Source organism: Parasteatoda tepidariorum, chromosome 1, assembly GCF_043381705.1.
Source record: "Parasteatoda tepidariorum isolate YZ-2023 chromosome 1, CAS_Ptep_4.0, whole genome shotgun sequence".
Classification (NCBI taxonomy): Eukaryota; Metazoa; Arthropoda; class Arachnida; order Araneae; family Theridiidae; genus Parasteatoda; species Parasteatoda tepidariorum.
Genome location: NC_092204.1, coordinates 107,699,565 through 107,712,589, shown reverse-complemented (window position 1 = coordinate 107,712,589; position 13,025 = coordinate 107,699,565). Strand labels below are relative to the sequence as shown.

Genomic DNA, 13,025 nt, shown 5'->3' with positions numbered 1-13,025 from the left:
ACCTTAAAATCACGGTGCAAAATATTATTAATTTAACCTTTTACTCATAAGAAACAAAAAAGTGGTTTCCATCCAACCTTGTTTTATTACAGTTATAACTTATTTGTCATTCATATTTCCTTTCAAATAATATTCAATACACACACACACACAAAAATAATCTTTATAATTAACAACAAAAATTCTTGCTTTAAATAAAAACACAGATCCGACAATAATGCTAAGAAAAGTGATGAAAATGATACCTGCAATATGCAATGCTAGCCAGTAAAAATGTCGACACCAAGAGCTATTTTATATTAATTCAGCAAGCGCTGCAATACTAATGTCCAGTATCTAGAAATCACTTTGCATGAATAAAAATATTGTAGTAAAAAATATGTATTTCCTAGCGTATTCGTTACATCTTTCCAGCTCAAACATTTTCGCCATTTTCAATCACGTTCAAAAAGCGGGCATCCAAGCAGTTGGCGATAGATTTCGTTTGGCAATCACCCATTTCACCAGATCGCCAAAGTTTAGGGTTATAAGAGGGCGGTCAGCCAAGACAGTGCGTTATTACAGATCTACAGTATATCTACAGAATTAACTTTTTAATAGGAACAGTTTTAACTTCGTTTGTTTGAAAATCTGGCAATGGTTTAGAATTTCATAGCGCAGACGAAAACTTATGACCTTGTTTACATTTCTTGTCATATTTTAATGAGCAGACCTGAATTACTCACTCTGTTTGATAAGAGAAGTGCTGAACCAAGATGAATGGTCTTTCTTCCGAAAATCTCAATTCGAATCACTCCGCAAGTAACATGGCTTCTATTAACAATCATAGCAATTTAAAAAAGCCGATTCGTGTTTGGTGTGATGGATGGTGAGTTAAAATGTTCTATTTTGATTAAGAAATTAAATACATTTTAACTAAATCTAACAGTAGTAGAAAAGAGTAGCTTTTCCTTGAATTGCGTCATTTCATTTTTCTTATTACTTATTTTAGTTTGCAAAGATACTTAAGTTAGCAGAAATGTATATGTATTATTTATTTAACACGTCTCACCCAATTGTAAGTTTTTTACCCGAATCAACATTAGATAGTTTTACAAACTATAATTAAATTTAAACTAATTTTTACGAGCAGAATTTCTAAAAGGCTATTTATATATTCCTTTCTGAAGTTTGCTAATATTTTTCAACTGTTTCTGTCTTCTTAAAATATAAAAAATAAAATTGAGTAATTATCTTTTCCTAAGTTTAAATTTCGAAATTATTTTTTTCTTTTTCAAACAATAGCTCTAAATTTATTATTAAAACTGTTCTTGTCTTTAAACATGTCATTATCATTGGTTGTGTTATAAAAAATAAAATAAAAAGTGTAGTTAGTGCAGCATCAACTCCTAAGACTTGTTGAATTTAATTTATATCTTGTAACCAGTTAAATAGAAGTATTTTGTTTTCAATTTTAATTTTTAATGATAAATGGAAAAGCACCTTTTAATATACCTATTAGTACCGCAATTAGTTAAGTGACACTGTTTTCAATATTTGTATGGCTGTTTTTTACGTGCTTTTGCTCAAAGAATAAGCAAATTTAAAGTCTTAATTAAAGTTTTCTTCACTCTTATTCAGGCATTTTGCTTAGTCATGTTAATGTTATTTTACTAAAGTTTCACATTATGTATGCAAGGTGTTCTATGATTACTGCTCTTGCTCTCTATACATATTTTTAAACTCCTCATTTTAAAAGTACACATAAATTAGAAGTTTCAATATATTTAAGAGAAGAGAAAGTAAAAAATGCTTCCAAAATCAGATGAATCATTACCTAGGGAGGTCTGAAAAAATCAAAACCCGTGTGATTTAAAAAGGAAAGATAAATTGAACCTTGATTATTAAAAATATCTATAGTTACATTAAGCAATCAAACAGGTTTTGATGGGTTTTTTTGGCCTATTTCCATCATTAGAGATCTGTTTACAGATTTTAATGAAAGAAATTTTATTCTAGTTTGAATATTTATTTAACGCTCACAAGGTATCTACACATTTTTCTTTAATTTTGTTTTATCGAAAAATCTAAAATTATATATTAAATGTGGTTATTACATAACATTAAAATGACATTTTAAGCATGGGAAATAAAATATGTTTATCATTTAATTGATTTTATGTTATTTAATATGTATGTTTCTTTATTCTTTGTTAACATAATTTGTCTCTAATTTTAAATATGAGTGCAAAATTATTTATAAAAGAAAAATTGTTAAACATAAAATATCTTTGTTTTATTTGTTTATTCTGTTTAAAGGTATGAATAAATCATTTATTTTTATTACTATATGTTGTATTTATTAAATTTTTGCTTTTCAGCTATGACATGGTACATTTTGGTCATGCAAATCAATTAAGACAAGTGAGTGTACAAAAAGAATTTTTGAATAATCATGAAAATTTATTTTGTCCTTTTTAGGTTTTGCACAAACAAAATTATGTGCAATCATGTTTTGAACATCCATTTGTCCTCTATGTATATTTTTATTATTATGATGAAAGTTAATACTTGTTTATTTTTCTTAGATCTCTAATATTATTTTTCTTCTGTATTCATGCCTTAATAAAAATTTTGGTTGGTGGCATTTATATGTATAATATATTTATTTAAAAGTATTCATTTTACATGTCTTAATCAGTGTTCTTCCTAAGTGTTTTTAAAATGATTTTTCTGTCTGCCCTTTTATCCCTATAAATGCATCCTCTTTATAAAAATAAGCACCATCTTAAAAATACAGCCTATTTATTTTAATATTTCAGAAAAAAGTTTTTTTCTTAACCATCAATTTTAATGAAAATTAATAAATAGTAATTACTTTAATTTCATTCCTTCATTTTAATAAGATTTTTATGTTGTCTTGTTGTATAGTTAAAAATTTTGCATGATATTCGCCCCCAGAGATATTCATATCAAATTTTTATGTTTCCATTTAATTTTTTGAAGATATTGTACTGTTAGATTAGATTGTCATCCTGAGTTGGGATTTCTTTAGGAAAAAGTATATTTTTTCCAAGACACTGAAAAGAACAGGAATTAACTAAAACCTAAAAATGACCAGTACAATTATTTAGCAATAATTATTAGTTTAAATTTAAACATATAAAATTTAATATAGTAAGAAAAAAATTTAATTTTTCCTTCAGATTTACTCTTTGAGAAAAATATTGTTTTCTTATTTTACTTTTATACAAAATATTAAAATCTGTTTAACCTATTATAATGTTTTATTTTTAAATGGATAATGTCTTTTTTCATAAATAAATACAAATTAACTCATACATCTATTATGTGTACACATTAATTCTAGTTTACATATTCCATTTTTAGTAAAATTAATTCACTGTTTAATTAATAATTACACTCTAGAAAAATCAATTAAATTAAGAATTCAAAATAAATTAATTAACTCTGGTTACTATTAAAAATATTTACTTTGTTAGGATTATTTTCAAATCCATTGTTCTCCAGTGGGTTCCTGCTCACTGCGGGGTTATGAGTAATGAAAATGCAGACTACTTGGCAAGAAAGGGGGCCTTAATTATTCAAACTTCTGCGCACATTATACCCTTCTGTTCCATCAAACAGCTTATTAAGAGGACCCTTAAGACTTGTGCTCATGAAGAACTTATCGATCGTACTTCTACTACGTCTTGGAGGACTACCATCCTAAATTTGTGAAATGGCCCAAGACAAAGAGCGGTGGCTGAATTCCGCTTGGCCACCGGTCATGACTGTCAGCGGAAACATCTGTGTAGATTTGGTATCGTTCCTTCCCCGGTATGCACTCTTTGCAGTTCTGGTGAGGACATGGACTCCACGCACCTTCTCCGCTGCCGTGCACTTTGCAGGAATTCTATCACTGAACGCTATTGGGAACTAGAGACATGTTGTGATTAATAGACTCTGTTGCAGCATCTTTTGTTTCTGTTCTTATTTTTAGATGTTTATGTATGCTGTTACTGTCTATAATCTGCCATTGGAAATAAAGTTTTAAAAAAAAAAGGGGGGATTATTTTCAACTGGCTAAATTTTTATTAATTTCCTTTTGAGAGAAGGGAGTATATTAATGAATTTTGTAATGATTTTAAATGTTACCATTATTTTTTTAATAAATGCCTTTTATTTGAAAATGCACCTTTTAATGTATATTTTATCATATTAAAATATATTTAAAAAAGCTTCCTGGTAATTTATCAATTAATCTTTTTTTATTATTATTTTTGAAGAAGATGTATACTCAGAGATAGTCTTTTAGCTTGCTTTTAATTATTTTTCAGAAGCCTCAAATATTTCTGTTATTTCTATAAAGAGTAAGAATTACTTTTTGAAATGTACACCTACTAATATAAGAACAATAGTAGAATATGAAGGTAATTTAAAAAATTTTGAGGATCAAGTTCAGTTATTACATAATATTACACATTTTGATGAATTTTAAGGAGATAACTGAGTGAGTGCCCTTTCAAAACTCAAATTACCCTTTTATGTGAGTACCCTTTTTCATTCCTAGGGAGAACCCTGTGTTAATCAAATTTTTTTTATGATTCACATTTATTTAAAATCAGGTCTAATGCATAAAATTTATTTACTTATGCTTTCTGTGGAAATTTATGTATATTTTTTATATTATTTTATGCATAATTTATGTAAATTATTATTTATATATTTTAGGCGAAAGCAATGGGTGATTACTTAATAGTTGGTGTTCATACCGATGGTAAAATTTTATTTGTGTAATTTTACATATTTATTTATTGAAATTTAATTTTTCTTTTTTTTTAATTTTAAATAAAATTTTGGCATTTAAATAATGCATTGTTCTATATTTTAACGGGATGTATTTGATACAAATTGTTTTAATATTTTTAATTGTAAAAAATTGTGATTATCAGAGTGGCCACCCACCTTGAAAACCTGGAATTATCAGGGAATTTTTTTATACGGGAAAAAACCTGGGAAAGTCAGGGAAATTTAGATAAAAATCGGGGAATTTTTAAAGAAAAGCTGGCATTTTTTTTATAGATTTTCTTAATTTAAATTATTTTATGATCCGTTATACCCACTTTTTTTAGGCGGAAGTTTATTGCCAAACAGTTGAAATATCAACTGAGCAATATTTTGATTGCATCAAAATTTACTACATTAATCCCTGTTAAACTAGAATGACACATGAATGTAGAAACTATGCAGTTTAGGAAAGGCAAAGATTGTAGTTGAAGAAGGAGTTAAGATATTTCCTTCTGTTTATAAAAGTATCATTTGTTTCACTTCTAATCCATTTATCATTCAAGTTTGTACTGATGCTTTAGGTTTTTTTCCTTTCTTCTGACTAATGATTAAGAATATTTTAGTATTTTTAATTTCACCACAAATTTGTTGATCATAATTTACTTTTTCTAGAAGCTTTTGTACTTCCATCCAAATGTGAATTATTTTTCTCAGCAAAGCCAATCAATCTTATATTTTCTTACAATCGCTAACAGCAATGTTTATCAACAAATCGTTACAATTTTTGCATTGATGCTAATTTTCTCGATTTCCTTTTAACCTTTTATAACATATTTTAATTAAAAAAGGGTTCTTTTAAGGACGAACCATATGTTAACATTGTTATGTTGTGTAGTAATAGCAATGTCAAAAGTTCGTTAATGTTAGTCTTTTTCCAGAGATGATATTTCCAGAACTGTTTCTCCTTTTACCTTAAGAAGCTGGTAAAAGTTAGGGAATGTTTGGGAAACATGTTAAATGTTGTATAAACATAGGATATAAATTTTTTTACTCATATGCGTTTATTGGGAAGGAGGAGAATGAAGCTGTATTTTTGTTCTGCACTGTGCAGGTTTCTAGTTGGAAAAAAAAACAATTAACTAATCTAAGCTAAAAAAAAATATTTAGTTAGAGAGGAATTCTTTAAATATTTTAATTTCCAATTAGAAAAGAATAAAATGTAAAGAATTTATCTAGTTTTTTTTCCATAGGATATGCAATAAGAAATTTGGCTATTTTGCCTTTGTGACATTAATTTTTTAATACTGCATATTGCTTAAAATAATAAAACTGCTTGAAAACTACATATTTAAATATTTGACTTTAGATATTGGTTTAAAGAAAATATGATCAATGAATTTTACAAAGAGCACTGTTTGGATTAAATACAGTATAAAATGTAAATAAATATAAAAGTTATTGGTGCATAATTGCCTGAAATTATTGTTTTTTATTAATTATTTTTTTGTTTAATGAAAATTAGGGATGCAACAAATATTCGATTATTATTCGGCCTGCTTGCCGAATATTCGGCGCTGGCCGAATGTTCGGCCAAGTATTTTTTGACAAAGTTTTAATAGATTAAATAAAGAGTTATCTAAAATTGTACAGTAAGGAACCGATTATCCGGAACAATCGGGACCATCGCTATTCCGGATAACTGATTTTTCCGGTTTTCTGAATCGCTACAAAAAGCCGTTTTTTTTATTGTTAAACCCAACTAAAAAAAAATTTTTAAATATTGGGAAATAATCTTAAAAAGAAGAAAAAACGATGAAGTAATACACTAACGATTATTTCCAAAATGATGGTAAGGTAAACATCTTTCAAAAAAGAAAGAAAAATCCTAAAATCTTATGAGGAAAAAAAAATTTTTATTAAATTGCGGGATAATTTATTGATTTTCGTTCCGGTTTTCTGATTTCCGGATAACGGGTCCTGTACTGTATTTTTATTATGCATTATCAGATAAAGTCTTTACACATCTTTGTTAAGTTTTAATATTCATGGGCAAAATTATGTAAATGCAAAGCAAAATTTATGTTTTAAAAATCTAGATTGTTTTCTTTTTTTTTTTTTTTTTTTNTTTTATTATAGCACAGCATTTTAACTGAGCATTTTATGATAGATTTTATTTTTACTTTTTTCTAGTATATTAAGACAGATAGCTGGTAACAAAAAAATGCTGTGATTTTCAACCTAAAAGTTATATTCTAAGAAATTAGAATGTTTTTTTCTCTGTCTCTTCTTTGTCTTTTTTTTTTTTATTAACTTTTTATCAAAGTTTTTATTATGATACAGCATTTTTTAAAGAGCGTTTCTGAAGAACGTTATTTTTGACGTTAAATTTTCTTTTAAAAATTTAGAACAATTTTTGTTTTCGTTTCTATTTAGCTTTTCTTTTATTAAAAAACTTTGGTTATTATCAAGAGTTTTATAATGCAGGAGCAATTAAGAGAGTTTCTATTAACTTATTTCTTTTCTCTACCCTTTTTAAAAAAAATTAAAAAAATACAGTATAATTGGAAAACAGATGTTCAGTTTTAAATATGATAGTACATCAGTTCAGTTTAATTATGATAGATTTTTATTTTTTATGTTTTGCGTTTGTGTATAATTTTTTGTGGGCATTTTTAAAAGCTTTTCTGATAGACTTTTTTCCTTTTAAAGTTTTATGTTTACTTTTTATTCGGAAAATACTATTTTCAGCATTAAAGTTTTGTCTTAAAAATTAAGGGAATATTTTTTGCTATTTCTCTGTTTCTTTTTTATTCAACTTTACAACTTCAGTATTTTTGTAGCTATTAGTTAGCTTTTTTTTATCTTAAATATTTCTAACGGATAACTTTTATAATTTTTTCTCTTGACTCCGCACCAATAATGTACCTAAGTTTTGATTAATTTTCAAAAATGACTAAACTTGTTTATATATAAGAAAATATATGTTAACGATTTTTTTAAAGAAAAATGGTAGTATGAATACTAGCATTTTTCCATTTAGCCACCAAATATTTGGTATAAAGACAATTTGTTAGGCCGACTATTCGGTATTTGGCAATTCTGCCAAATCAATATTCATTACATCCCTAATGAAAATATATTAAACAATACTTGTCAAGGGTTTTTTTGAGTCTCTCTTCTGTATTTGCCATTTAGTGAACTTTTTTTACTCAATAAAAACAATATATTTTACATGCTAAACATATTATTTTCCCCATATCCATCTTAATTTTTTTTTTTAATTATTCTTGTACCATAATGTTAAAAATTTAAAAAAAAAATGCTAAATTGTTAAAATAAATGTATTTTAATTATTTTTTCAATATGATATATTAAAAGAAATATTTTAAATAGAATACTTTACAATATTGGTACTTTTGTTGTATCCATCCTCTACTTTGAGGGGGGGAAAACATGTTAACCTGGAAATTTTCATATTTTTACCTGGAAAAATCAGGGAAATTTGAAACCTGATTTGAGTGGCCACCCTGATTATTTTTTAAATTAATATAATGCATAATAAAGTTTAGTAATACATAATGATCATTCCATTTTAATGTTATTTACTATATTGTAATTATAGCTATCCTATTTTACTTACTTTATCTTTATAAATTTACTGAACTTTTTGACAAATTTTACTTATGATTTACTTTTTGATAAATTATAATAAAAAAAGCTTTTGTAACTATTGCAGAAGAAATAACCAAACATAAAGGTCCTCCTGTTTTCAATGAACAAGAACGCTACAAAATGGTTAGAGCTGTAAAATGGGTTGATGAAGTAAGTATATGTGAGTCAATTTTATTTGTTTTTGTTTCACTTTTTTTTATAGTAGTTACTGTTAAATCTACAATATTATTATCTACAACTTATAACAGAACAAGATAATTATGTTGTCTCTTGTGGGAGAATAAGAGATGAGAGGGATTCTCTGTACCATTACCCGCTTCTTGAAGTTCTAAGTGCATACCTGGAAAATTTTCCTACATATTTCACTTTTGCTAGGAGGGAGTAGAAAATAGGATTGTGGTTAACATAAAACAAACTCTATGCAAGATCTCTCAATTATAATTTCTACTAAGAATTGTTATTCAGCTTTAAGGTTTTTTTATAAATTTGAACAAACCTATATATCGTAATTGGTACCGATATTTCTGGCATAGATTTATTCTTATAAATGTTTTATCATTTTATTAATATGTATCATAGCTATCTGCTTTTATGTCAAACTTAAGGTCAAATTATATTGTCAGAAGTTTTCACGAAATAGTAAAATTGTTCTAATGCTTAAACATTTTATTATTTTAAATTTTTTTGACAATTTTTACCTAATGCATTAGAATCAGCAAACCATCATAAGTTAATTGTGTCATATTCTTTTTACTTCTGGTGTTTTTTAGTCTAATAATTTTGTGACTTTATTTATATTTTTAACTGCTATGTGTGCGTATTTATTAACTGCAATGGAAAAATATATTAAATTAGAAAATATTTTTATTTATTATTTATAATTATGAGTACTTAATTATCCAGGGTAGCCACTAAGCAAGGAATTTTATCATTCTGGAAAAATAAGGGAAATTGATTTAAATACTCAACTGGAAGGAAATTAATTAAGTTTGGGATATCTAAAAGTTTTAAAAAAAAAAAAAAATTGGTCTTGTAATAGTTTTTATTTATTTATCAAATTTACAACTAATTTTTGTAAAAATTAAGGCATGACGGTAAAATTAGTAATGAAATTTATGCCACCTGTTACAAAAATCAGGAGAATTTAATTATATCAGTGCGCAAAATATTATGTGTAATAAAGCATGTAAAAATAATAATAAAATTTATGGCACTTATTACGAAAATCAGGGGAATTCAATTATATCAGTCCTCAAAATATTATGTGCAATAAAGCACTACTGTAAAAATAATAATAAAATTTTGTTACAAAAATTAGAGGAATTCAACAATATCAGTCTGGAAAATATGTGTAATAAAGTATGACCGTAATACTAATAATGAAATTTATGCCACTTGTTACAAAAATCAGGAAAATTCAATCATATCAATTTGGAATGATTTTTTCACTATTGTTGCTGCTGAATACTTTAAAAACGAAAAAAAAATTATGCAGTTTTTTTTTTTAATTTTTATTTTGGCCTCTTTTATTAACTTGAGTTTCTGCATCATTGACAGTTTGGATTCTGGATAGAGGTATTTCTTCTTCCTTTATGTTAAATTTATTACATAGTTTTTTATGCAAAACAAGAATTTTGGAATTATTTTGTCATGTTAGAATTATTTATTTGACATAACATATTAAACATGTTTCTAAAAAATTGTAATTGAAGAGTTTAAAAGAAGTATATTCTAAATAATATTTTCATGAATTTATTGACATTAGATTGAGAAAAACTAGCAACAGCAGGAAATTGTTTGTAAAACAAATAACTTGCAAAAGAAATCTATGCATGCAGCTGAACATAATAATTTCAATCCACTAAACTCTTTAAGTGATGCTTTCTCTACAAGTTTAACTGTCACCTATGTTCTTTGTTTGGGAATATTTTTGTATAATGCTGAACAGCTCTGTAATAAGTTGTATTTATTTTTTATCAATCAGATTTTACTGGCCTGATTGAACTGATTTAATTTTGCTTTTAATAATATTTAGGTAGTTGAAGCTGCTCCATATATAACAACAATTGAAACTTTGGACAAGTATGATTGTGATTTCTGTGTTCATGCTAGTAAGTATTTATTCATTGAATAAATAATTCTAGTGGTATTTTGAACTCACTACAATGTTTCCTTTCAGATGACATTACACTTGATGCGGATGGACAAGATACATATCGTTATGTCAAAACTGCTGGTAGATATAAGTAAGAATATTTTTTTTCTCTGTTCAACCTCTATATGATTTTAAATCTTATATTTCTAAAAATTTGTATAACATTCTTCTTATGAAAGTTCCATTAAGTATCCATTTAAATAAGGTTTCCTCATTACTTCACACGGAAATGAAAATTTTTTTATACACGACAATCGACACTTAAGTTGTTAGAGCACAAATGAAATGAAATATTAATCATATATTTTAATTAATTAGCATTTTGAGGTAGAAAATTATTTCAGTTTTGAATTTTGTGAAAGGTCTGCTGAAGTTGTTTTGATTTTTATGAAGAGTCCTTTTTTTGTGGTTTTAATTTTTATGAGAGGCCCTTTTGTAAATTTAAACTTTTTGAGATAAATTTTTGCTAAGGGTGTGTGTATATATATATATATATATATATACTTTTTTTCTATGTCTATAATTTTTCTTTGTTTTATCTTCATTTTGAACTTATTTAATGAGTTCTGTTTACTTACAGCTTAAGCGCAATAAATGAAACTTGTTGTTTTTCTTGGTAAAATCATTTTTATTTTTGTCACCTTTACACGCAAAAGTCAACAAAAAAGTAGCAAATCATTAAGTATTAAAAGACAAAACCCAACATAAAAACTCACAAATAACTGAATTTTATTGTTTGTTTTTGTCTTTTATTATGATGATCATAATTCTTTTATTCTTCTTAATATCATGAAACATGTCTAGTAGTTTTCAAAAATGCTTCACTATAAGCTATAAATTATGACCTTGTCAGGGAACTGACATTTTATGTAATAATATACAGTACTCACAAAACTCATAAGCACTTCTTTATGTTTGTCACTATAAAAGATTTTTTTTGTTGTCTTGTTCAAAAGAAAAACAGTTTGCAATTGTTTTTTGGAATAATACTTCGTTTTTCTGAGAACTCATGTTTTGTGATCTGTTCAATTTAACTAAGTTGGGAATGAATCCACACACTTTAAATAACAGTTAAATGATTTTTCATACATTTACTAGTTTTTATCATAATTACTTTTTACCAGTTTACTAAATTTTACTAGCTTTTATAATAATGCATTTCATTTCTGAAGACTTTTGTTTCCTTTTTTTCTGATAATTTTCTGTGTTTTGAAAGGAAAGTTGTCTGTTTGAGAAAACTTTTTAACTAGGAAAAAATCAAAATTCCTTAAAGAGGTTAGTTTAGTATTAAGAACAGAACAAAATGGTAACAAGAATCTAAACTTCTAGAATTGAGAAAACTAATTGATCTGGGTTTTGCTGTACAAATTAACTCGAGTCCAAATTTACTATTACCCAAATATAACTTACAGTTCAAATATACCTTAGACAGTTTTTTTTTTTTTTTTTTTAATTGAACTATAATTGTTAATCCTAGTTATCCACAATGGCTAATTGCAAGTTATAAAAAGACAGCATTCAAACATTCATCTGTAACTTTAAATTAATTCTGCATATTGCTGTTATTATTAAAGAAATGTAAAATAAAATAACTTTTTTTTAAAATTATTATTATTATTATTATTGGAAATAACATTTAATTCTATCCTCACTTTCCTTTTATGCACCAAGGTATTCTAGTGAATGCTTCCCCTTTTATTTTGTACCATACTTATTCAGGGTGGCCACTCAATCTGGAAACCGGGAATTCTCAGGGAATTTTGCAATACCACTGGAAAACCGGGAATTCTCAGGGAATTTCACGTGGATTCTGGAAAATAATTTTGTCGCGCGTCGCCGTTTTTTTCTTCCCATTCCGTTACGTTTAGTTTTTCGGAGTGAAACGCATCTGCTTCATCGCGGTCAAGCATCACTTGATTATCCTCCAATGAACGCTTCGTGTCCCGCGAAAAAGCGGAAATCCGATTTTTTTTTCTCCCAATTTTGAAAATTTCCGACCATGTTCCTAAAACTAAAATTTTTGGGAAGTCCTATTGGAGAAACCCAAGCCGCCCGAACGGTAGTCGGATTACTGCGACCTCCGCTATAAAGTGGAAAGGAGTCTAAGCTTTTCGTTTCGACCGCCGATATTTGATTTTTTTTTTTGTCTGACTGATTTTTGGACTTTTAAATATTAGGAACTGCACCGGAATCTGCTAAAATCGCGATTTTTAATCAGACGATTTTAATATCAATCATCGATTTTCGTATTTAACTGATTTAAAACTTATGTGTTGCAATTTTTTTACGCGATTTAAAAATCGTACTAGCAATTCCTATTCACTCACTTTAAAAATCCAATATCGCGATTTGTATTTAAGCGTTTTTGAAACCCAATATCGCGATTTGTATTCTCGTGAGTTTAAAATCCAACATAGCGATTCGTATT

The 13,025-nt window shown here is 26.7% G+C and overlaps 1 protein-coding gene across 2 annotated transcripts in view; it reads left to right on the top strand.

Moving 5' to 3' along the window:
- Window positions 1-84: 84 nt before the first annotated feature.
- Window positions 85-13,025, top strand: part of LOC107439470 (phosphoethanolamine cytidylyltransferase) — a 34,204-nt gene continuing 21,263 nt past the window's right edge. Inside the window, exons 1-6 of one of the 2 annotated variants that reach the window (XM_043041289.2) lie at window positions 85-868; window positions 2,361-2,403; window positions 4,714-4,759; window positions 8,507-8,592; window positions 10,478-10,553; window positions 10,622-10,688. In XM_043041289.2, coding sequence (XP_042897223.1) covers window positions 756-868; window positions 2,361-2,403; window positions 4,714-4,759; window positions 8,507-8,592; window positions 10,478-10,553; window positions 10,622-10,688 — 431 coding nt within the window. In that variant the 5' untranslated portion in view covers window positions 85-755. The remainder of the gene's footprint in view (window positions 869-2,360; window positions 2,404-4,713; window positions 4,760-8,506; window positions 8,593-10,477; window positions 10,554-10,621; window positions 10,689-13,025) is intronic. The other variant, XM_071185022.1, reaches the window with a different exon arrangement.